The 22,863-nt window shown below is 43.9% G+C and overlaps 1 protein-coding gene across 1 annotated transcript in view; it reads left to right on the top strand.

Annotated features, from left to right (window-relative positions):
• Positions 1-22,863, top strand: part of LOC126469052 (G protein-coupled receptor kinase 1) — a 388,775-nt gene that overhangs the window by 166,950 nt on the left and 198,962 nt on the right. Inside the window, exon 3 of the mRNA XM_050096672.1 lies at positions 20,079-20,152. Coding sequence (XP_049952629.1) covers positions 20,079-20,152 — 74 coding nt within the window. The remainder of the gene's footprint in view (positions 1-20,078; positions 20,153-22,863) is intronic.

The following is a 22,863-nucleotide window of genomic DNA, read 5'->3' as shown; positions in this document are numbered from 1 at the left end:
ACGTCACGCTCGTAGAAAGCAATTAATTGTTACGAAGTATTACATAGTCTTCGTCCTAAGGCTTTTGACATATTTTTGCTGTTTTCAGACGCTTGTGCGTGCACGGTGTTTTGTTGTTGTTAATGGCGCATTTCCTTTGCCACTTAAGTTTTATTTTTTTCCTCTCGTTTATATTTTATTGCTGCAGTATCATTCTCCAGTAGTAGGATATAGTAACATCCTTTGGACTGATGACCTCAGAAGTTAAGTCGCATAGTGCTCAGAGCCAGTAACATTCTTTGCTAGAGAATGAGTGCTCAAAGTCGGGATACCGATACACTGGTGCACTCGTTGAATGAAAGAATTATTTACTGCTTCCATTGTTGCCTGCTGAGGAGATTTACAGGCAAGCACGGTACGTTCCTGAATGTCCTCTGGAGTTGTTGGAATATCGCAGTAGACAACGTTTTGTAATGCATCCCCAAAGAAAAAAGTCCAGAAGATTTAAATCAGGACACCTAGCATCCATCTGGCAGGATACCTTCGGTTCAAAACATGTGCACGCAAGGCATTATGTGCTGTACGTCCATCGTGTTGATATCACTTAAGCATTCTGGTTCTTATCGGCACTTCATTCAGAAGAGGAGGAAGATTTCCTCTGAGGAAGTTGCCACACACTGTGCCGTTTAGACTACAATTGATGAAATAAGGGCTAATAATTGTAGTACCAAGCATACCACGCCAGATGTTAACTCTCCATTGACGTTGATGTTCCACCTGTCTAAGCCATTGTGGGTTGTTGCTGGACCAATGATGCATGTTTCTTGTATTTACCTATCCTTTGTTTGTGAAGGAACATTCATCGGTGAATAGAATATTGGAAAAGTAGTTCGGGTTGGCGAGGATTTTCTGCTGTGCCCACTGACAGAACTGTACACGATTCTGGAAATCATTCCCACTCAATTTTTGATGTAGGTGTAGATGGTAAGGATGGAACCGGTGACGTGTAAGAATACGATGTACACTGGTTTTAGGAATGTCTATCTCGTGTCGTGTTCAAGCTGTTGTGCGCTCACATGTGGATTCATAGGAACGGAAGCGAGAACAGTAACTTCGGCAGTTTCGTCTGTGCGAGTGCTACGAATTTTACGTTGTCGTGGGTTGGAACTTCCCGTTACCTGAAGCGTCGCAACAAGACGAGAAAACATCCGTCGGGAAGGTGGGTTCTTGTCAGGATATCGCTCCCTCTACAGTTCCGCTGCCTGCGAAGTATTTCGCATGCCTTCAACAACAACAATAAAATAAACGTTACGTCGATGCAGTTTGTAGGAGGGACAGCCTTTACTATATGCCTACTCTTCACAACAGTATTTTAAAGGACTAAACTACTGTACTAAATGTACCCGTACATAAGAAAACAGTATTGCAATTACTGTTCTGCTAACTTAGATTCCCCATAGATGAGTAGCATTTCTACCTTCTCTTCGTTGGTGTACATTCTACTCAAACAACTCTTCAATTGACGATGGTTAACGGAATGACTGGTGTGCATTCTATTTATGTTTACATTTGTCAGCACGTGGATGTGTTCTATTACCCCGAGTACCTGCACTAAGCGCTGGGAGCGTCAACGTCAGTGTTGTATTATGTAATTAATAACGTTGTGTTTTAGTGAATAGTACACTGAGATACATTTCTGAATAGGTCTGTAGGAGAGGAAATGAATTACCGAATAAAAAATACAGGTCGCCATTTAAAAAAGTCATACCTGTATTCATGTCTTTGTAAAAGAAACAAAGCTACATCGAAGGCAATCATGCTGATTGATGCCCCCTGTAATGACACATTCCGACGCAGAGACATACAGTACCTTAAAAGCTGCGCCAAAGATTAAATTGAGAGGGATGTAGAATATAATCTCTGTAGTGTTCATATTGTTTCATACTCCAAGAAGGAGTTAAGAGACACTTTCGACTGTTACCTTGTAGGGGATGGACGTAATTTTTGGTGTTTGCGGAAGGGAGCCATCTTGTTAGTATTTATGGTTTGTGTGACGAGCAGAGCAAGTCTTATTGTGTTATGAATAAAATATAGTGAGAAGTATCTAAGTTTTACGAGAATTATTTAAAGCGACGTAGCATTGTATTTCTTGGTTTCCGCCGTCTTCGTGAAGTAAACCGATGCCGACTCAGGAAGATACACGCGGTCAACAAAGAGAAGAACATTGATGGCGACTAATGAATTAATATTGTGGCAGAAGGACGAATTCTACGTCTAAGGTGAGAACTCTGAATAAATCAACAATGACGTAGAATTCAAAAATATAATTAATCGGAATTGTAAATTATATTACCGGCAAATTTCACGCAGCACTGAATTTGTCCGCATTCAAGCCGGTCAATACAGTCCGTAAAAAAGCCTTTCAAAAATTCTAAATTTACAGTTCCATATCCATAATTTTTTAAATTTATTTCGCCACACCCCCTGACCTCTAAAGAACATTTGCTTGAAACATTTTGTAATTTGCATCTGGTCAAGATAAATGGGACACTCTGTACACTACTGACATCAAACGCGATGCCACTTGACTGCATTTGTCGGCATACCGGATCCCGTACTTTCGTATACACTGTGCAGTAGTATTCCAACCGACAGTATTAATAGCCGGCCGGAGTGGCCGTGCGGTTCTAGGCGCTGCAGTCTGGAACCGAGCGACCGCTACGGTCGCAGGTTCGAATCCTGCCTCGGGCATGGATGTGTGTGATGTCCTTAGGTTAGTTAGGTTTAATTAGTTCTAAGTTCTAGGCGACTGATGACCTCAGAAGTTAAGTCGCATAGTGCTCAGAGCTATTTTTTGACAGTATTAATATTCCTACAAATACCCCTGCCTTTGTACTAATTTCCACTACTGTAAGCTGCCTGTAATCCCGCAAAGAATGAGTACTATGAAGTGCTGCAAGTGTGTCAATAAATCCCAGATAAATCGTACTGCTGTGATAGATCCGGCCAAATACCAAACAAGCCCACAATTTCTTTTTCAAACAAAGTAAATCTCGTGACTTATTGTTGGCAACAGTTCAACAGTTGTGAACCAGTATGGCTCACCAGCGCTTTCGCTTCTTCGTAAAGTCGATGTCCCATTGCAATGATAAGTGATTATCTTATTCACGTAGTAACGGGCAAAAATTGACAGTATGATAAAATAAGATCGTGCCTCGTAGATCGTTGCAGAAAGATAGGACAGACTTAGTGATGTTACTACGAGGTTCTGCTGGTTTCGTGCTTGGCTATTACAAATCTGCACAAGACCTTTTTGCGTAGTTAATTTATTCTGATCACCGATGTGATGCAGTGAAGTGTCATATAAATTACAGACATCCGCGCTGTTTGGAGCTGAAAGTACTTGACATTCATTGATGCGCTGCTCTTTATGCCATGCGCCGTTCGGTTTTTTGCCGCCTGATGCATATCGTGATTAATTCAGTCCCTGGCGCGCATATTCCGCCCGTCTGCGGCCTGTGACGTGTTTGTCTGGGCAGCGACTCTCGACACAGGACGACGACAGCACCGGCCAGCGCTCCGAACCGTGTGCGCTTACCGAACTACGGAGCTGCCCAGTAAGAACAGCCTGATTGCTCTTTGTTCGTCGTCAGTCCAACCGCTGTGTTAACAGACGCACCCTCAGTGATTGTTCGTATGCTACTGTGTGCCTAACATCCGCTGCTGCAACGCCATTCGAAACAGTCCTTAATTATGTAATCTGTATTTTGTTGTTAGTCGATCGCGAATGATGCACTGAAGTATGCTAAATCATTGTAAGTATAAGGTATTTTGGATAATCGCCGTGCTAAATGTTCAACCTATGTAGTTCTTGATTCAAACCTTCAGTATATCACGTCATATAACTCAAAAGTCAAAGAGGTCCCGTACTCTTGAGATGAGAGCAGGGTAGTAGATGCAGAACTCCTGCATAGCCGCTCTTCTCAGAATCGAAGTAGGGGTGGTTTTCCGCCCTCCAACCTGTTACCAAGTGTCAAGTGTGTGTCTTCATCCTGAGTATGAGTGCGGGAAGTACGTGTACAGTGCAGTGTTGTGTATGAAGGGAAGGGAGCGAGTGAAACACGATGCCGGCATGAGGCCTAACCCCGAACGGCAGCAAGGGAGCCGCCGAACTCCTGCGGATGGATCGATGACCACACACAGTCATATCCTCTCACTCCATGCGACTCCAAGAAATTCAGTTTTCCCCATTCCCGGCCAAATACTACTCAGGAAATTTTCCACCTCAAGGCGTTCCTCCGAGTCGAGCGCCACCGCAGAGGCCTGCGTTAGCGAAGTCGGCTTCGGAGGCGGGTATCGTATGACTGCACTGACGAAAAAAAGGTCGCAACACCAAAAAATAATTAATGTAGAGTATTGAAAAGTCACACACACATTTGTCTAGGTAACATATTTAAGTGATTAATATTGAATGATAACATGTTAATGTCCGAGATAAGCAAATTCAAATGTGAAATGTTGGTACATTAATAGCCATTGTAAACGTCAGATTGTTAAATGAAAGCACGCAAACGACAAGCACTGTGTTGCACAGGTGCCGTACGTCAGTTTGTGGGATGGTGTTCCAAGTCTGCCGCACTTGGTCGGTCGTACAGGGATGGTTAATACTCTTTCTGGATGACGCTGGAGTTGTCAGATGATGTCCCATATACAGGGTGTCCGGGAACATCTTCAATTATTTACTGCACAAGAACCAAACATTACACAGATATCATACATATGTCATTTTGAAGAGAAATCTTGAAAGTTTTTTTTCCCATGTACACCGCCACAGCGTACTTCAGTAATTTCTCGATAACGCTAGTCGCAAACATGGCGAGTTCAGGTGCGCAGCATGCTTTTTGTGTGTTGGAGTTCGACAAAAACAAGTGTGCTACAGCTGTTCAGTGGATGTTTGGAACCATGTACGGTAAGAAGCCACCAACAAGGAAGGCCATTTACCACTGGCACAACAAATTCGTTACGACGGGTTGCTTGTGCCCGGCAAAGAGAAGTGGAAGTCCAAGTGTGAGTGAAGTGAATGTGGAGCGCGTACGATTGACATTCATAAGGAGTCCAAAGAAATCGCTGCGTCGTGCGTCCCGTGAACTCGAAATGGCTCCGATGACTGTGTAGAAAGTCCTGCGACCGAAGCTGTCTATGAAACCACTCAAATTGGAACTAGTGCAGAAGCTCAATGACAGCGACAAAGACAAGCGTTTTGAGTTTTGTTCGCAGTTGAAACAATTGAATTAGGATGGGGATGGCATTGTTGATTGCTTAATTTTTAGCGACGAAGCCACTTATCACACCAATGGGAAAGTGAACAGGCATAATCGTCGAATCTGGGGTACAAGGCATCTACACGAACCCATGGGATTCGAGCGTGATTCCCCAAAGGTAAATGTTGTTTGTGCCTTGGCACGTTGAAAACTGTACGGGCCACTCTCCTTCGCCGAGAGCACTGTCCCTGGATATTCCTACTTGGACATGTTGCAGCAATGGCTGATGCCTCAAATGCTGTCAGACTGTCCGTTCATCTTTCAGCACGATGGGGCTCCACCCCATTTTCATCGTGATGTTCGTGGGTACCTGAACACGGAGCTGCTGCATCGATGGATCGTCCGTGCTACAGAAGGAGACCATGAAATGGCCTCGTCGATCACCAGATCTCACTCCGTGTGACTTTTTTTCTGTGGGAACACATTAAAGATCTTGTGTATGTACCGCCTCTACCACGGGATGTAACAGAGCTCCGGGAGAGAATACGGGAAGCGACTGCCACAGTCGACGATTCCATCCTGGGACAGGTATGGCAAGAATTTGATTACTGTATTGACGTCTGCCGGGCCACTCATGGTTCGCATATCGAATATTTGTAAAAAAAAAGCTTTCAGAGTTTCTCTTCAAAAATGCAATATGTATGACATCTGTACAATGTTTAGTTCTTGTGCAATAAATAATTGAAAGTGTTCCCAGACTTTATGTGCACCCTGTATACTCGATTGGAGAGAAGTTTGATGATCGACCAGGCCAAAGCAATATTATCGACACTCTGTAATGAAGTGGTTCTCAACCTTTCTGAGACCATTGCCCTTGAGTGCAATCAAACATCAGCTGGTACCATTACAACATGGAGAATAACTTACTGCCTTGATCCAAGTGTTTCAGTATGTTGTGTGTGGAGAAAGTGGGAGTTGGGGTTCACGTGATCTATGTTTTTGGAATCCATGCTGGTTGACGAGGATGGAGTCGTTCCGTTCGAGATACCTCATTACGTTTGAGCTCAGAATATGTTCTAAGATTTCATATCAAATGGATGTAATGGATTTTGGACGGTAGTTTACTGCAACTCTTGTGTTACCCTTTTTGTGGACAGGTGTGACGTGTGCTTCTTCCAACTACTGGTCACAATTTTTTGTTCGCGGGATCTAGGTACATGACAGTTAAAAAAGGGAGGTAATTCCGTCGAAAATTCAGTATAGATATTTCATCGAGCACTGCAGCTTTGTTGTGTTTTAACGATTTCTGCGGTTTCTCAACGCCACTGACAGTAATATCTATTTGAGTCATACTTTCAGTGGTACAAGAATAAAACTGGGAAAGTATCCTGTATTTTCCTTTGTAAAGAAGCAATTGAAAGCAGAGTTAAGCATTCCTGCATTCGCTTTGCTATCTTGAATTTCAGTTCCTGTCTCGTATTTGAGTAATTGAATAATAATTGTAAGCGTTGATGGACAGGCCATTTTCAAGGCATTCCTTGACTTTACACTGAATTAGTAGTTTCTGTCACGAAACATGCCCAAGAGGAAAGGCCCACCTACTAGCTCACTACGGAGACGGACACAGGAGGAATTTATGCCCATGTCTGCTCTGTAACCCTACAAAATCCGTGTCATACTACGCTTAACATATGGGTACGCCTACACAAGTATGTTTTTAAGCTACCTCCGTAGGATACGTATCTCTATGTGGCAGCTTTTCAAATGGCAATCACATCATTCTAGCGTGTAAAAAAAAATTGCGGGAAGAGCAGAGGAGTTATACAAGAAACATAAGGAAACAAACGTAGTGTTCACCACGTTAGTGCCTGTTCCATAGAATGGAAACAGTTACATCATTTACAAAACTTCATCTTCCTGTTTCTCAGGCAGCCATTGATTCATAAATTAATAAGTGACCTGACTTTCAAATATCAAATCATGTAAAATGAATGTAAAGAAACTTCAGTGATTGTCAGTGCTAAAGTAACATATTTCAACACATCTTTGTATTCTTATGCTTAGTTTTCAAGAATAGTTTGTTAATAATAACTATACAACATCTTAACATAATACAAACAGTTCACATGAGGGAGAACACGAAAATTTCTTTTGTTATTGGTACAATACGTAACTTTCAGTGTTTTTTGACACAGTAATTTCTGTCTGTCTCTTATATGATAGAGCGACAGCATCATCACTATCAGCATCGGGTCGTCTTTATTATTATTATTATTATTATTATTATTATTATTACCATCATCATCACAGCCGCTCCAATACTTTGCTGTTTTCTGTCTCAGTTAAGTGTGTAAAAATAACATTACTTATTTTTAAGAAAAACATAAATTCTCATTCTTTCGCATGCAAATCAATGTTTTGTTCCTCAAGGAAAATAAATCTTTTTTTCAATCACAGGGGTTAAAATTTCATGCTTGGTCGTCTTTTCTGCAAACATTATTTGAAAATAAAAGTGAAAATACGAGGGCTATCCACAAAATACATCACGTTTTGGAATTAAAAATAAAGTATTGGAATTTTTTTTATTGTATACAGATGAAAGCCACACTTAAATACTACTTTTCTACATAGTTGCCATTTAAATTAAGGCACTTATCGTAGCGATGGACGAGCTTGGAAATTCCTTCGTCGTAAAATTCGGCCGTCTGCGCCTTCAACCACGTGGTTAATCAGTAACCCGGTAGAAATACGATTTTTGTGGATTTCCTGGAAAGAGGCACTACAATAAGCTCTCAAAGGTATTGCCAAACTCTGCACAACGTCAGAAGAGCAATACAAAACAAGCGCAGGGAAAAGTTGGGCTCAAAGATCTTGCTGATTCACGACAACGCCCGGGCCCACACGGCAAATGCCACTCGTGAAGTTCTCGAATCTTTTAAGTGGGAGTTGTTTCCTCATCCGCCGTACAGTCCCGACCTGGCACCGAGCGACTTCCACTTATTCCCAGCAATGAAGAAGTGGTTGCCTATGCAGCGTTTTGATGACGACGCACAGCTTCAAGAAGAGGTAACCACGTGGTAGAAGGCGCAGGTGGCCGAATTTTACGACGAAGGAATTTCCAAGCTCGTCCATCGCTACGATAAGTGCCTTAATTTAAATGGCAACTATGTAGAAAAGTAGTATTGAAGTGTGGCTTTCATCTGTATATAATAAAAAAAATTTCAATGCTTTATTTATTTTTAATTCCAAAACGTCATGCAGTTTGTGGATAGCCCTCGTATCAGTGAATTCGAAATTATAAGAGTATAGGTGCAAAATGATGAAACTTAGTGAGTATACAGTGTTCAGCCATCGTTATATTTTTCTAGTACTGTGTGAATCATTTTTAAAGAGCCTTGCTGTACTATTAGATTGACTGAGGCCTATAAATAAAAATAACCGTACGTGTCTGTATGCGACAAGGCGTGGTAAAGGTTAAAGGTTCAGGGTTCAAGATGGAAGAATTCATTGGCGTAACAACAAACATTCAGACTTGGATTGCTCAATGTTGATTTCTGTCATGAAAAAGGTAGCGCTCCAGACAGCCACCGTACACAGAGCTACAATGGGTTAGCAAACGCCTCCGTAGCGATACGTAAAACGATTAGGTACAGCGCAAGCCGAGTTACGTCATTGTTACTTCTAGCTATTTGCAGCTTCAACAGCGAGTTGCTCGTGTTGTGATATGTGCTGACAAAATTTTCGTGAAAGGGGATTGAACAAGCTGGCTGTACACCTTTCGCTCACCGTTCTGGCATGAACAAAGGAATATTTTCCCTTTTCAGTAGCAGTTAATCAAAGGTCGCAGAACCAACGAAGCGTTCCAAGCCATTGCAAAAAGGCACAGGTCACACTCGTTTTCAAGACGAGGCTTTGTGCACATGCAGATAACTGTATACTTATGTCGATGACGGCACTGTGTTGTATAATTATTGACATCGTTTAATGTCCGCGTAATACGATATTTATAGAAGGCGGAAACCACCTCTATGGGACTTGACATGGATCTCGTAAACAGCAGTCTAGAGGCACAGGCCTCTCTGCACATCCTACAGAAGTGTGTGTGTGTGTGTGTGTGTGTGTGTGTGTGTGTGTGTGTGTGTGGGGTGTGGGGGGGGGGGGAGAGAGAAAATAAATGTATAATAGGTGTTCAGTATCAATGTTATGCGATTACATGATTGGTAGTGAATCACAGAAAAGAGTCACAGTCGTAAAATGGAATAATCACATAACATATTTTGATGATACTTGGACTGGACGTAGAATGAATTGCTGCAGTATAGTACTGTACAGAAGGTAATTGAAAGAAATACGCAATGAATCGAGCAGAAATGACACTTTTATTCAAAGACAATCATTACACTGAAGTTAGCGCGAGTCATGATGGTCTCCTGGACATTACAAAAGGCGAGATATGGTTTTCAGTAGGGTGTGATCACACAGACGGCAATTCATGATCTGCAATGTGCTGCCCCATTATGGTCGCAAAGTTAGTAAGGAGTTGTTGTTGACGGTGTTCCATTCCTCCAGCAGCGTGGTTGATAACTGTGCTACAGTACGACTCCGAAGGCATCCCACACGTCGGGACAACGGACAGCCCAGGACATTTGCTGAAAAACCCTCTATTACACTTGCACTATCGGAGGGGGTCGCGCATTGTCATTGATAAAAATTAAGTTAAGGCAGAATGCACTCTTGAGATGAGGCACAGGGGGAAGAATTACAGCCGACCGGAGTGGCCGAGCGGTTCTAGGCGGTACAGTCTGGAACCGCGCGACCGCTACGATCGCAGGTTCGAATCCTGTGTCGGGCATGGATGTGTGTGTTGCCTTAGTTAGTTAGGTTTAAGTGGTTCTAAGTTCTAGGGGACTATTGACCTTAGAAGTTAAGTCCCATAGTGCTCAGAGCCATTTGAATTTGAAGTAGTACATCATCACAATAACGCTTACCGGTGAGCGGACCGTATTCAAAGATTTGGAGGTCAATACGCGCATGCAACATTATGCCTCCTACACCACCAAAACGATCACATTCGACAGCGTTCTTGGGTGCATGAAGCGTTCGCACTTCTCGCCACATCAGAGCATGTAACGCACCTCCCAGTACGATCATGCTGGGGAAGCGTTACGGTGCTCGAAGAAACACAATTCACAATAGCTTTCCGTTACTCGCGGTTTGCTAAATCGTTCCAAGCAAACGTAACGCACTCATACGTGCAGTTATCAAAGTGAAAGTTGGATCGATAGCACAGTGCTTTGTTAGGTAGGATTCTATTGGAGTATTAGAGGTAGGAGGCCCGTGCCTTCCTCTGATGTCACTGCCAAACCCATTCAGTTATTGGAGAGATGCACAATTTAAATCTGCTCAGAACAGTGGTGCATCTCGGCATCTCTAACATTTACAAACACTGCCGGGAAGGAAGAAGTGATAAGTAACAGATAAAAATAATATAACTGGCCGAATCGACCATTGTTACCCCTGTCTAGTTAGCGAAATAACCTAATACACGACATACCAAGTCTCGGCAAATTTTTGTACTGTGTTTTAGTTTTGTCCATTGTTCCGACCGTTGTCGTTGCGACTGCATCATTTTCAGAAAAAGAAGGCAAACCACCTTCAGTCACTAATTGTGATCTTTATTGAAGCATACTGCCGGAAATAAATAGCACATACTTTTAGAGGTTCCCAGTTGACGCAACAGTGTGTATGGAGTACATGAAATGATTACATTTACACATAAACGGCACAGGCAGTTCTGAGATGCCAGGTATCGACCCATGCTGAAACACCCACATTAGTATGTGCTGTAGCCTCAACGCGTTGGCAATGCGGGCGCTGACTCTGGCAGCCGGTCGACCGTACAATGGCGGATACTGGCCTGGGGTACGTTACGCCACGCCTGACCGACTTCTTCACGGTATTTCTGTAACAGTTGTTGGTTGACGAGTCGCACAAGTCGCTTTCCGTCCCATCATATCCCACACGTGCTTGACTGGAGACAAGTGCGGAGATCCTGCTGCCCAGAGAAGCTGCCGCACGCCTTAGAAAGCACGTTGACAATGAGATTTTCACTCTGCAGCGGAGTGTGCGCTGTTATGAAACTTCCTGGCAGGTTAAAATTGTGTGCCGGACCGAGATTACAACTCGGGACCTTTGGTTTTCGCCGCAAAGATCCCGAGTTCGAGTTTAGGTCCGGCACACAGTTTAAATCTGCCAGGAAGTTTCAAAGCACGTGGAGTTTCACGGGCAGTGTGTGGCGGAGCATTATTCAGCTGGAACAACACATCACTTTCCTGTTGCAAGAACGGCAAAAGGACGGGTCTAACAACATTCTGCAAGTATGGAGTGCTGGTTAGCGTCAGCTCCAGAAACACAAAGGTGAAACAGAGTAGTAGCTTATCGCACCGCAGACCATGATACTTGAGCTGGGGTCAGTGTTTTGGACGAATGCACTCTACGAGACAGCGCACACCAGATCTACGTCGTTCATGTAAATGAAGATCACTTGCGTGAGGGCAGAATCTGCTTTCATCGCTGAACACCACGGTGCGCCATTCCATCTTCCATGTGATCCTGTCACAGCGCCAGTCCAGTCCTGCATTTCGACGCTGTGGCAGGAGTGGAGGACGGGCTAAAGGTGCGCGTACCTGTAGTCCCACTGTTAATAATCGGTTCACAACAGTTCGTAGCTCTACGATCTACCACTGCTGCCCTTAAGATACGACAATCATGGCGGCCGTCTGTGCTACGTGGACGTCCAGAATCCCGTCCGCGCGTGTGAGAATGTTCTCGTTGACCCCTTTCAAACTCGTACAGTTGGCTGTAGGGAGCGCGACTGCGTCTCCGTGGCAAGGTTGCCTGCTTGTTTCACATCTTCGTACCACATCGAACCTTCAGGCTACGAGCATTCCCTATTAAATGGTAGACACAGATGGCGCTCTGATAGCTATGTCACTACGCTATCTGTTAGCGGATGACGTCGAAATCACTGTCAGTACATCTGCTACCCCCCAAGCGGCGTATGCCATTATCGGATCAAATTCGACGTTGTCTTTCCAGGTGTACTAATATTTTATCCGGCGGTCTACGGACACGAAGCATTTCGAGCCCTGCGCTCTTCAAGTGCTTGATCAATTTGCATCATTTCCTCAAATAAGGACCAGTAGTGTCCTTATTTCAAGAAATGATCCAAATTATTCAAGCAGTTGATGACAAGCCCCCAAGGCTCGAAATGCTTCGTGTAGGCGTTGAAATAAAAATAACGATTAGTGACTGAAGGCGGTTTGTCTTTTTTTTCAACTAAAATTGTTACATTGTGGTCACGTGGTGTCGGACGTTAAGGCAGCACCATAGAGCAGGTCCCTCGCAGCTGGTGTGATGGTTTGAGCTGCCGTGTCGCCCTCGCACAAGAGGGTGATTAATGACGCAGGCATTGCCCGCGAACAGAGGAGTGACCGCGCCCTGAGAACGACACTGTCTTCTAGCCTGGACTGGCCTGCTGCCCCCAGGTACGAGCGATAGCACGGAGGCTGCCGGAAGAAAAGCGCCCATCCGTCAGCACACGCCGCTTCTTGCGGCGGCAGCCGTTCCAGTCGGACGCGTACGTCGCTTTACGCGGTCTGAAAGATACTTCCTCACTTTTGCCGTGCAACAGCGACTGATCAGGGACACACACGGCTTTCTCTCTCTCGGCCTCTGTAACAAATATAGACGTATGTACCCGGTATTAGTCACGTTATAGTTGGCAGGTCTTTTTTAAATGTGGATAAATGCGTGTAACAGGGAGATAGGACCTGGTAATGACGAACATCTGCGACACGTTTCATCGTACAAATATTCAGTGGTAGTAATAATTGTAAGAAGCGACATCAGCTGGGATAAACACGTAGAGCCCGCATCAGGAAAGCCAAATGGAAGAATCGAATTTGTTGGCAGGTTTCTGGGGAAGTGAAAGGAAATGGCATGCAGGACGCTCACGTGAGCAGTTCTAGTGTGCGTCCGCACCGTTGTGCCAAATGAATACACAAACACGTTGCTGGATCGTAACAGGTATATTCTGTTTCTATGAAAGGACGGGAGAGATGTTCGGCGAACTTAAACGAGAATCACTGAAAGAAAGGCGACGTTATTATTGCGAAATCGCAGAGAATCGTCATTCGAAGAATACTGAACGACAATTCTGTTGCTACAATCGCGTAGCCCCGGCCGCACGGCCAAGAATTACGGCCGGACGACTTGTCTGGTGTGACAGTAATAAATGCTGTACAGAAATCTTCATTCTAAATCTGTCTGTGTATTAATAAAAACATCCGTAAAATAGTTCCTGAGATTAGTCTCCACACAGACAGAAAATGGCGTGGAGGATTTTAATTTCTAATGTAAGGGGCAAGCAAATGCGAACAAAGACATATGGGAAAGAAGTAAATCAACCGTTTGCTGTCGTTCCGGTCTTCAGTTGGAAGACTGGCTTGATGGAGCTCTTCATGCTGCTCTATCCTGTCCAAGCGTCTTCATCTCCGAATATCCACTGTAACCTATGTCTTTCTGAATTTGCTTACTATATCCGTCTCTTGATCTACTCCTGTTATTTTTACTCCCCATATTGCCCTCCAATACTAAATTCGTCATCCCTTGGTGACTCAGTGTGTGTCCAGTAAACCGACCCCTTTTCTAGTCAGGCTGTGCCACAAATGCCTTTTCTCCAGATTTCTATTCAGTACCTCCTCATTAGTAAAATCATCTACCCATCTAATCTTAAGCATTTTTCTGTAACAACCTATTTCAAAAGCTTCTTGTCTAAACTGTTTATTGTCCATGTTTCACATCCATAGCCGTTGTGGCCGAGCAGTTCTAGGCGCTTCAGTCCGGAACCGCGCTGCTGCTACAGTCGCAGGTTCGAATACTGCCTCGGCCTTGGATGTGTGTCATGTCCTTAGGTTACTTAGGTTACTTAGGTTTAACTAGTTCTAAGTCTAGGGGACTGATGACCTCAGATGTTAAGTCCCATAGTGCTTAGACCCATTTGAACCATTTTGTTCACATCCATGCCTTGCAACACTCCATACGAATACTTTATATTCGATGTTAACAAATTTCTTTTCTTCAGAAACGCTTTTCTTGCCACTGCCAGTCTCCATTGTATATCCTCTCTACTTTGACTATCATCAGTTATTTTATTGCTCCAATAGCAAATCTCATCTACTACTTTGTGTCTCGCTTCCCAATCTAATCCCCTCAGCATCACCTGATTTTATTCGACTGCATTCCATTATCCTTGTGTTGCGTTCGTTGACGTTCATTTTATATCCTCGTTTCAAAACGCTGTCCATTCCTTTAAGCTACTCTTTCAAGTCTTTTGCTGCTTCTGGAAGAATTATAATGCCATGGCTTTCTTTACAGTTTCCTCAATTTACAGATTGAATAACGTCTGGGATAGGCTAATCCCTCTCTCACCCCCTTCTCAAACATCGTTTCCCTCTCATCCCCTCTACTCTTGCAATTGCCACCTAGTCTCTGTAAAAGTTGTAAATAGCCTTTTACTCCACGTATTTTACACCTTTTTCCTTCAGAATTTCAAAGAGAGTATTCCAGTCAACAGTGTCAAAAGCTTTCATTGAGTCTATAAACGTAGGTTTCTAGAAGTTGTAAGGTCAGTATTAGCTTGTGTGTTCCTACATTTTTCCGGAATCGAAACTGATATTCCCCGCGATGGACTTCTACCATTTTCCCCGTACTTCTGTAAAGAATTCTTGTTGTATTTTGTAACCGTTGAGAGACCCATCTAAACCCGCAGGACAGGACAGGTAGTTTAAATTGTGGAAAGAGGCCAAAATAAGGGGATGTCAGTTACACACGAACATACAACTTTATTATTTGATCAAACATTACAAGAGCCCAAAAAATTTTTTTAAACACACAGCTTTAATCTTTGGGACTTAATTACCAGCTGAAAAGCACTTTTATTTAAAAACGGCTGAAGGCAAATAACTTAAAACGCAAGCATAATCAGGCGAGCCTTATCTTACAACAGTTCTTTATTTAGGCTGAAGGCCCAATGAATCTGCGATTTTCAGAACAAATAATTTGAATCCAAAAATAGGCTGAAAGCCCAACCGTTAAGGATAAACAACATTAATTTAAAAAAAAACCAAGGCCTTACGTAAAACAGTTCTTAATTAGGCAAATCTCAACCAAAACAGAAATTTAAAAGGCAAAACCTTATCTTAAAACAGTTCTTTAGTTAGGTTGAAGGCCCAAAGAATCAGACGTTTCAAGAGCAAACAAGTTAAATTCAAATCGGCTGAAGGACTAATACTTAAAACTCCATAACATTAAATTTTTTTAAATAGCAAAGGTCTTATGTGAAACCGTTCTTTAAATTATGCCAAAGGCCTAAAGAATCTTACGCCTTAAGGGTAAAGCAACCTTAAATAAAAAAAGGAAACTGCTAGAAGCCATACAAGTACCAACAACAAGAACAAAATAAAAAAGGCAGTACACCCAAGGGCGGTCAGATGTGCGATGGTCTGCCTGGAATTCAAACACTAATGCTCACTTGGGTGAGACAGGCAGTGGGGCCAACCATTCACGATCCGACGACAATCCAACCGACTGACAGTCAACAGATCCACCGACAAGATAACATCCACTTCACCCGATCAGGGCACAACAGGGAGTTCAATGGAACAAAGTAGAAGATATTGGCGCCCATAACCATACATGGAGATGTGAAACTATACACCGTGCTGGACAGCAAAAACACGATGAGGAAACTGCACTGCCTGAAATTTACGTCAACTACCAGGGCAGGCAACCGGAACGTTAACGGCCACAAGGCAGAAGATTCCGCTGGTGCACTTCAATTCAGATAACCAAATACAGTGAAACTCCACCGGAGGGTGGCTAGAATTTTGCAACTTGAAAACCTCATTGTTCCTCGCGGGAATATCCCAACAGCCGACAACGAACTCCAAACGACACAATGTGAACAGTCTTGACTTGCTGGTAGATTAAATCAAAACTCAACTTTCGTGTCCAGGGTCTGTGAGCCACGACTTCGTAGCAATGGGAACAGGCCCACACACTCAAGACACCGCGTAGAGACCGCCAGCGGCCCCGGCCAAACTACGTCCCGCGGAGAATTCCTCGCTGCTCCACGCCGACCGACCGATCGGTCGCACACCGCCCAGCCGGAAACTATAAGCGCCAGGTCAAAGATAGGTGCAAATATCGATACACACCGCTGCTACCACCCGCGGAAGGAGAGGATCATAATCGCGATAACCGCGGGAGACTAAACACAGAATCACAACGAAGGTTAAATCCAGCGCATAGCATGAGCAAGCCACGGCTCAACCGTGGTTTATTAAACTGTTAGTTCGCTAATATTCACCTGCTTTCTTTGGAGTTGGAATTATTACATTCTTCAACTCTGAGGGTATTTCTTATACATCGTGCACACCAGCTAGGGTAATGACTGGCTTTCGCAAGACTGTCAGTAGTTTTGACGGGATGTCGTCTATACCTAGGAGGCTGTTTCGACTCTGGTCTTTGAGTGCTAAGTCGTATTCTTCTCCCAGTATTATGTGTCCCGTCTCACCCTAGTCTATGTCCTCCTCCAGTTCTATAATATTGCCTTCAAGTTCATCTCTCTTGCATAGACACTCCTTCCACATTTCAAATTCCCTTCTTTGCTTAGGATTGGTTTCCCATCGGAGTTCTTGACATTCGTGCTTTTCTTTTCTCCAAAGGCCACTTTAATTTTCCTATAGGCGATCGCTTAGTGAATTATGCTTCTCAGTCCGTACATTTGTCCTCTAGCCATTCCTGCTTAACCATTTTGCTCTTTCTGTCAGTCTCATTATTTTAGAAGTTTGTATTCCCTTTCGCCTGCATTATTTGCAGAATTTGTATATTTTTACCTTCCATGAGTTAAATTCAATATCTCCTGTGATATTCAAGGATTTCTATTAGCCCTTGTTTTTTCACCTATTCGATCCTCTGTTGTCTTCACTATTTCCTCTCTCGAAGCTACCGACTCGTCTGCTGTATTCCTTTCCCATGATCTAGTGAATCGTTGCCTAATGTTCCCTATGAAACTCTCAACAACCTCTTGTTCTTTCAGTCTATGCAGATCCCATCTCGTTAGTTTACTACATTTTTTGAAATTTCTTCAGTTTAATCTACGGTTCATAAGAAATCAATTGTGGTCAGAGTCCACATCTCTCCCTGGAAATGTCTTACAATTTAAAATCTGGTTCCGAAATCTCCGTTTTACCATTATGTAATCAGACTGAAATCTTACAGTGTCTCGAGGACCGTTATACGGGTAACACTTCTTTCCTGATTCTTAAAACAAGAGAAGGACGATTAAATTATGCTCTGAGCAAAATTCTCCAAGGCGGCTTCATCTTTCATAACAACAAGGTTTAACATGAAACCTCAGTCTTATAAAGTACTACGTCCACATCCTGTCTGGTTTTACCCAAAACACTTTAGTTAACAGAAATAACAAGCGTCCAATGTAATATTGAATGAAGTATCGCTAAGTATGAACAATTATCTGTCTTCCTGGCATTTCGGCATTCGAACTCGACTTACGTATCGCCAGAAAATGCGATCCATTCAAGCTGGGCGTTAATCAAAATGTGAATGCCAGTATGAAACGGAATACCCAGGAGAGTTCATCTCAAACTGGGAGTCCACTACTGCACATATGCGTTGGAGAAACTGTCCCGCCACAGGCGACAGTAAGTGCCTCGTCGAGTCAGTCTCGTCCACAAGCTCACTCCGACAGCTGGCTACCAGGCTCGCAACCAGGCCTGGGTGGCGCTCGCGTCGCGCCAGTGACACTGCTTGGCGGCACAGCAGGGAGTTCAAAAGAGTGGCGTGCAATAGTGGGACGTGGACGACCAAAAACGAATGATTTGGAATGATGAATCACGCTATAACTTGTGGCAAGGGGATGGAGGTGTTTTGGTTTGGCGAATGGCTGTAGAACGTTATCTGCCACCATTTGCAGTGCCTACACTGAGGTACGAAGCAGGTGGTTAGGGTGTGGTCTCGTTATTGCGCTTAAGAAAAGACAAAATGCTAAAGGATACGAACACATTTTTCAGCGCTATGTACAATGCACTGTAGAGGTACATTTCACAGGCGATAATTGTTTGTAAGAGAATAAAAATGCACTCTGTCACCCGAGGCAATGCTTTGTGAACAACAAAATTCCCAAATAAACTTATGTTTTTGGGTAGGATCCGCCTTTAGCAAAAGTTCCACTACAGCTACAGCATCATCAGTTGGTTTTTTATTATTAGGGCTGTTAAACATAAGGAAATGTTCTTTACTGTTTAAAAACATGTAAATATTAGTTTCGAAATCATAATTACATATTTTTCAATAACTCATAAGATAGTGTACTCATACCTTCTAACCACATAGTGTGGTTTTTCTACTGTATTACGTTTTTATAGTGTCTGCCGGCCGCGGTGGCCGAGAGGTTCTATGCGCTTCAGTCCGGAACCGCGCGACTGCTACGGTCGCAGGTTGAAATCCTGCTTCGGGCATGAATGTGTGTGATGTCTTAGATTAGTTAGATTTAAGTAGTTCTAAGTTATAGGGGACTGATGAACTCAAATGTTAATTTCCATAGTGCTCAGAGCCATTTGAACTATTTTTTTATAGTGTCTGTTTTTCTTTACAGTTTGTCACCTGCAACTATGTAAAACTTCATGTAGGCAAAATAGTTACGCAAAAATTACGATTTCTAAACTGTTATGGCTATACCTGAGATTAATAGTTTATGTGAAACGTACAAACACAGAACAAAGAGCTTCAACCTCTAGAAGAAAATTCCTGAAATGGACTGAGTTGCCCAGAACCCCGACGTGGGATGTTTACCGAAGAAAAATCGGCAAACAGCTCTTTGATTTCAGAGACTATATTATTTGGACGACAGTTTCGCCACTTCATTAATGACCACCTGCAGGCCCCTGTGCACTCCGTGTACAGCTAATTACATATATCGATACTTTTATAAGTGGAGCCATCAGTATCCGGATTCAGTGAATTCGTTTTTGGAGTGTTTGATTCGAAAACTCTTTGGGCAGTCTTCGAAGTAAACACTCCAAAACGAATTCACAGAAAAGAGATATTGATGCCTCCAGTTCTGCAAGTATCGACGTATCTGACTGTCTATAAATGGAGTGCGTAGGGGCCTGAAGATATCATCGAGATGCCGAAACTGGTCGTCTAAATAAAATAACTTCTGAAAAGCACGATGGATCAACAGAGACCCTTTGGATGAGTCTGACCGTCTAGCATCCTTAAAAATGTCTTAAAGTAACAGGCGAAACACATCCGGAACAAATAAAATACATAGCACAAGAAGAAGAAGAAGAAGAAGAAGAAGAAGAAGAAGAAGGTGGTGGTTTTTAATTGCGAAACGAATTAATGCTTCACCTGAGAATGACCGTGGACCGAAACGGAATTTAAGTGAAAGTTCAGCATACTCCAATAAAATAAATAGCCCTTTGGGAGCAGGTTAGTTATGCTCTTAAGAAAATTATCTTTCGTTCTTCTCACGAACACAGCGAATGTCTTTTGTGCTCGCGTCAGCAGCAGTCGTGAACGAGGGAGCAGATGCAGCTGCAACAGTAGTAGTAATATAGTCGGAACGGTGAGGATGATCAAAGAATCGGTCGCTCAGCCTGCTGCCCCTCGTAGGTCTGGGCCCCGTATCAAACGCAGCAGCAGCCGCACAGCAGGGCGCTGACCGTGCGCGTGGCCTTTCTGTTGCAGGCTACCTGTTATTCAAGGAGTTCTGCGAGACGGTAGCGGACGAGCCCATCCCGCAGCTCAAGTTCTACGAAGAAGTGAGTATCGCCACCTGCCGCCGCTGCATTATCGATGAGCCGCCGCGCCGCCTCCCGCATTAATATTTAAAGCCCAGCCTCCAATGGAGCACTCGTCCTCCTCCTCTGTCGCCGGCGTTTCCCGTGGAGGCGACCGAGGCATCTCCACAGTCTTCACTGGTGTTCTACCTTGGTTAAATTTATTAATGATTCCCTTCCAGAAGTACACTACTGGCCATTAAAAAAGCTACACCAAGAAGAAATGCTGATTGATAAACGGGTATTCATTGGACAAATATATTATACTAGAACTGACATGTCATTACATTTCACGCAATTTGGGTGCATAGATCCTGAGAAAACGGTACCCAGAACAACCACCTCTGGCCGTAATAACGGCCTTGATACGCCTAGGCATTGAGCCAAACAGAGCTTGAATGGCGTGTACAGGTACAGCTACCAATGCAGCTTCAACACGATACCACAGTTCATCAAGAGTAGTGACTGGCGTATTGTGACGAGCCAGTTGCTCGGCCATCATTGGCCAGACGTTTTCAATTGGTGAGAGATCTGGAGAATGTGCTGGCCAGGGCAGCAGTCGAACATCTTCTGTATCCAGAAAGGCCCATACAGGACCTGCAACATGCGGTCGTGCATTATCCTACTGAAATGTAGGGCTTCGCAGGGATCGAATGAAGGGTAGAGCCACGGGTCGTAACACATCTGAAATGTAACGTCCACTGTTCAGTGTGCCCTCAATGCGAACAAGAGGTGACCGAGACTTGTAACCAATGGCACCCCATACAATCACGCCGGGTGATACGCCAGTATGGCGATGACGAATACACGCTACCAATGTGCGTTCACCGCGATGTCGCCAAACACGGATGCGACCATCAGGATGCTGTAAACAGAACCTGGACTCATCCGAAAAAATGACGTTTTGCCATTCGTGCACCAAGGTTCATTGTTGAGCACACCATCGCAGGCGCTGCTGTCTGTGATGCAGCGTCAAGGGTAACCTCAGCCGTGGTCTCCGAGCTGATAGTCCATGCTGCTGCAAACGTCGTCGAACTGTTCGTGCAAATGGTGGTTGTCTTGCAAACGTCCCCGTCTGTTGACTCAGGGATCGAGACGTGGCTGCACGATCCGTTACAGCCATGCGGATAAGATGCCTGTCTCCTCGACTGCTAGTGACACGAGGCCGTTGAGATCCAGCACGGCGTTCCGTATTACCCTCCTGAACCCATCGATTCCACATTCTGCTAATAGTCATTGGATCTCGACCAACGCGAGCAGCAGTGTCCCGATACGGTAAACCGCAATCGCGATAGGCTACAATCCGACCTTTATCAAAGTCGGAAACGTGATGTTACGCATTTCTCCTCCTTACACGAGGCATTACAACAACGTTTCACCAAGCAACGCCGGTCAACTGCTGTTTGTGTATGAGAAATCGGTCCAAACTTTCCTCATGTTAGACCGTTGTAGGTGCCGCCACCGGCGCCAACCTTGTGTGAATGCTCTGAAAAGCTAATCATTTGCATATCACAGCATCTTCTTCCTGTCGGTTAAATTTCGCGTCTGTAGCTTGTCATCTTCGTGGTGTAGCAATTTTAATGGCCAGTAGTGTAAGTTGAAGAAACACAAACCTCCGTTTATATCTCTCCTACACTTAGAGAAAGCTTTTGACAGTTTATTTATTTATGTATTTATTTACTCGTGTCCAGAACATAACATCCATGTATAGCCGATAGACAGCAATTTACAAACAATAGAAGTACATTATTAAATTCCATATGACATCCAAAATTCCGCCGTTTGAACTGCTGTATCATTTGCGATAACCAGATCGTCCATCGGGCATGGGAGTGGGAGGTTTCTACAGTTGAGCAGGTGTTGGTGATCTTGCTGTTCGCCACATTCGCATAGTTCATCTCCTGGAGAGAAACCGCATCAGGATACACCAGTTCTCAGCCTGTTGAGGACCTTCCATGTTTTATATGGGAGGTGACGTCCTTTAGCAAGCTCTTCTTTAGGGTTGTTCCAGTACCTCTATGATGGTGACTTACGCCAAAGCTATATTCGACGATTTGCAGGTGACGGTAAAAGTGGCTCTGTTGAACGGAGGAAACTCTTTCTTGATCTTAATCTTGGATAATTGCGTAGGCTTCCGCGGCCAGTGTCAGTCGGGTATGGTCAGTTCCGGGTATGGTACCGCGTCACAATGTAAAGAAATAGACAAACTGCAGCCAGCAGTGCGCTTACCTTATGTGAAAAATGTTACTGACCGAATAGGCAAACACCTTCGCCGCGTTGGGGTGCAGCCTGCCTTCTATAGTGGTCGTAGGATCCAGGACGTGCTAGGTTCCACCAAGGACAAGGTGGATGCATTACACACTGTAGTCGTTTACAAGGTGGAATGCGAATGTGGAGAGGCATACATCGGCGATACTGGTAGACCAATAGCAACGCGCATTCGGGAACACGAGCGCTATATTCGTCTAGGACAACACAACAAATCCGCAGTGGCAGAACATCAGCAAAACTACGGAAAAGAAATAAAATTCAGCGAAGCCTGTGTGTTGACCAAGCAGCCAATTATAACGAAACTCAAAATCAGAGAGGCCATCGAAATACTTAAACACCCTAATAACATGAACAGGGAGGATGAACTCAGGCTTGCCCCATCTTGGCTGCCAGCAATCAGAGCCCAACAGACCGCACTGTCA

This window comes from Schistocerca serialis, chromosome 1, assembly GCF_023864345.2.
Source record: "Schistocerca serialis cubense isolate TAMUIC-IGC-003099 chromosome 1, iqSchSeri2.2, whole genome shotgun sequence".
NCBI classification, from domain to species: Eukaryota; Metazoa; Arthropoda; class Insecta; order Orthoptera; family Acrididae; genus Schistocerca; species Schistocerca serialis.
This window is presented reverse-complemented; position numbering and strand designations above follow the sequence as displayed.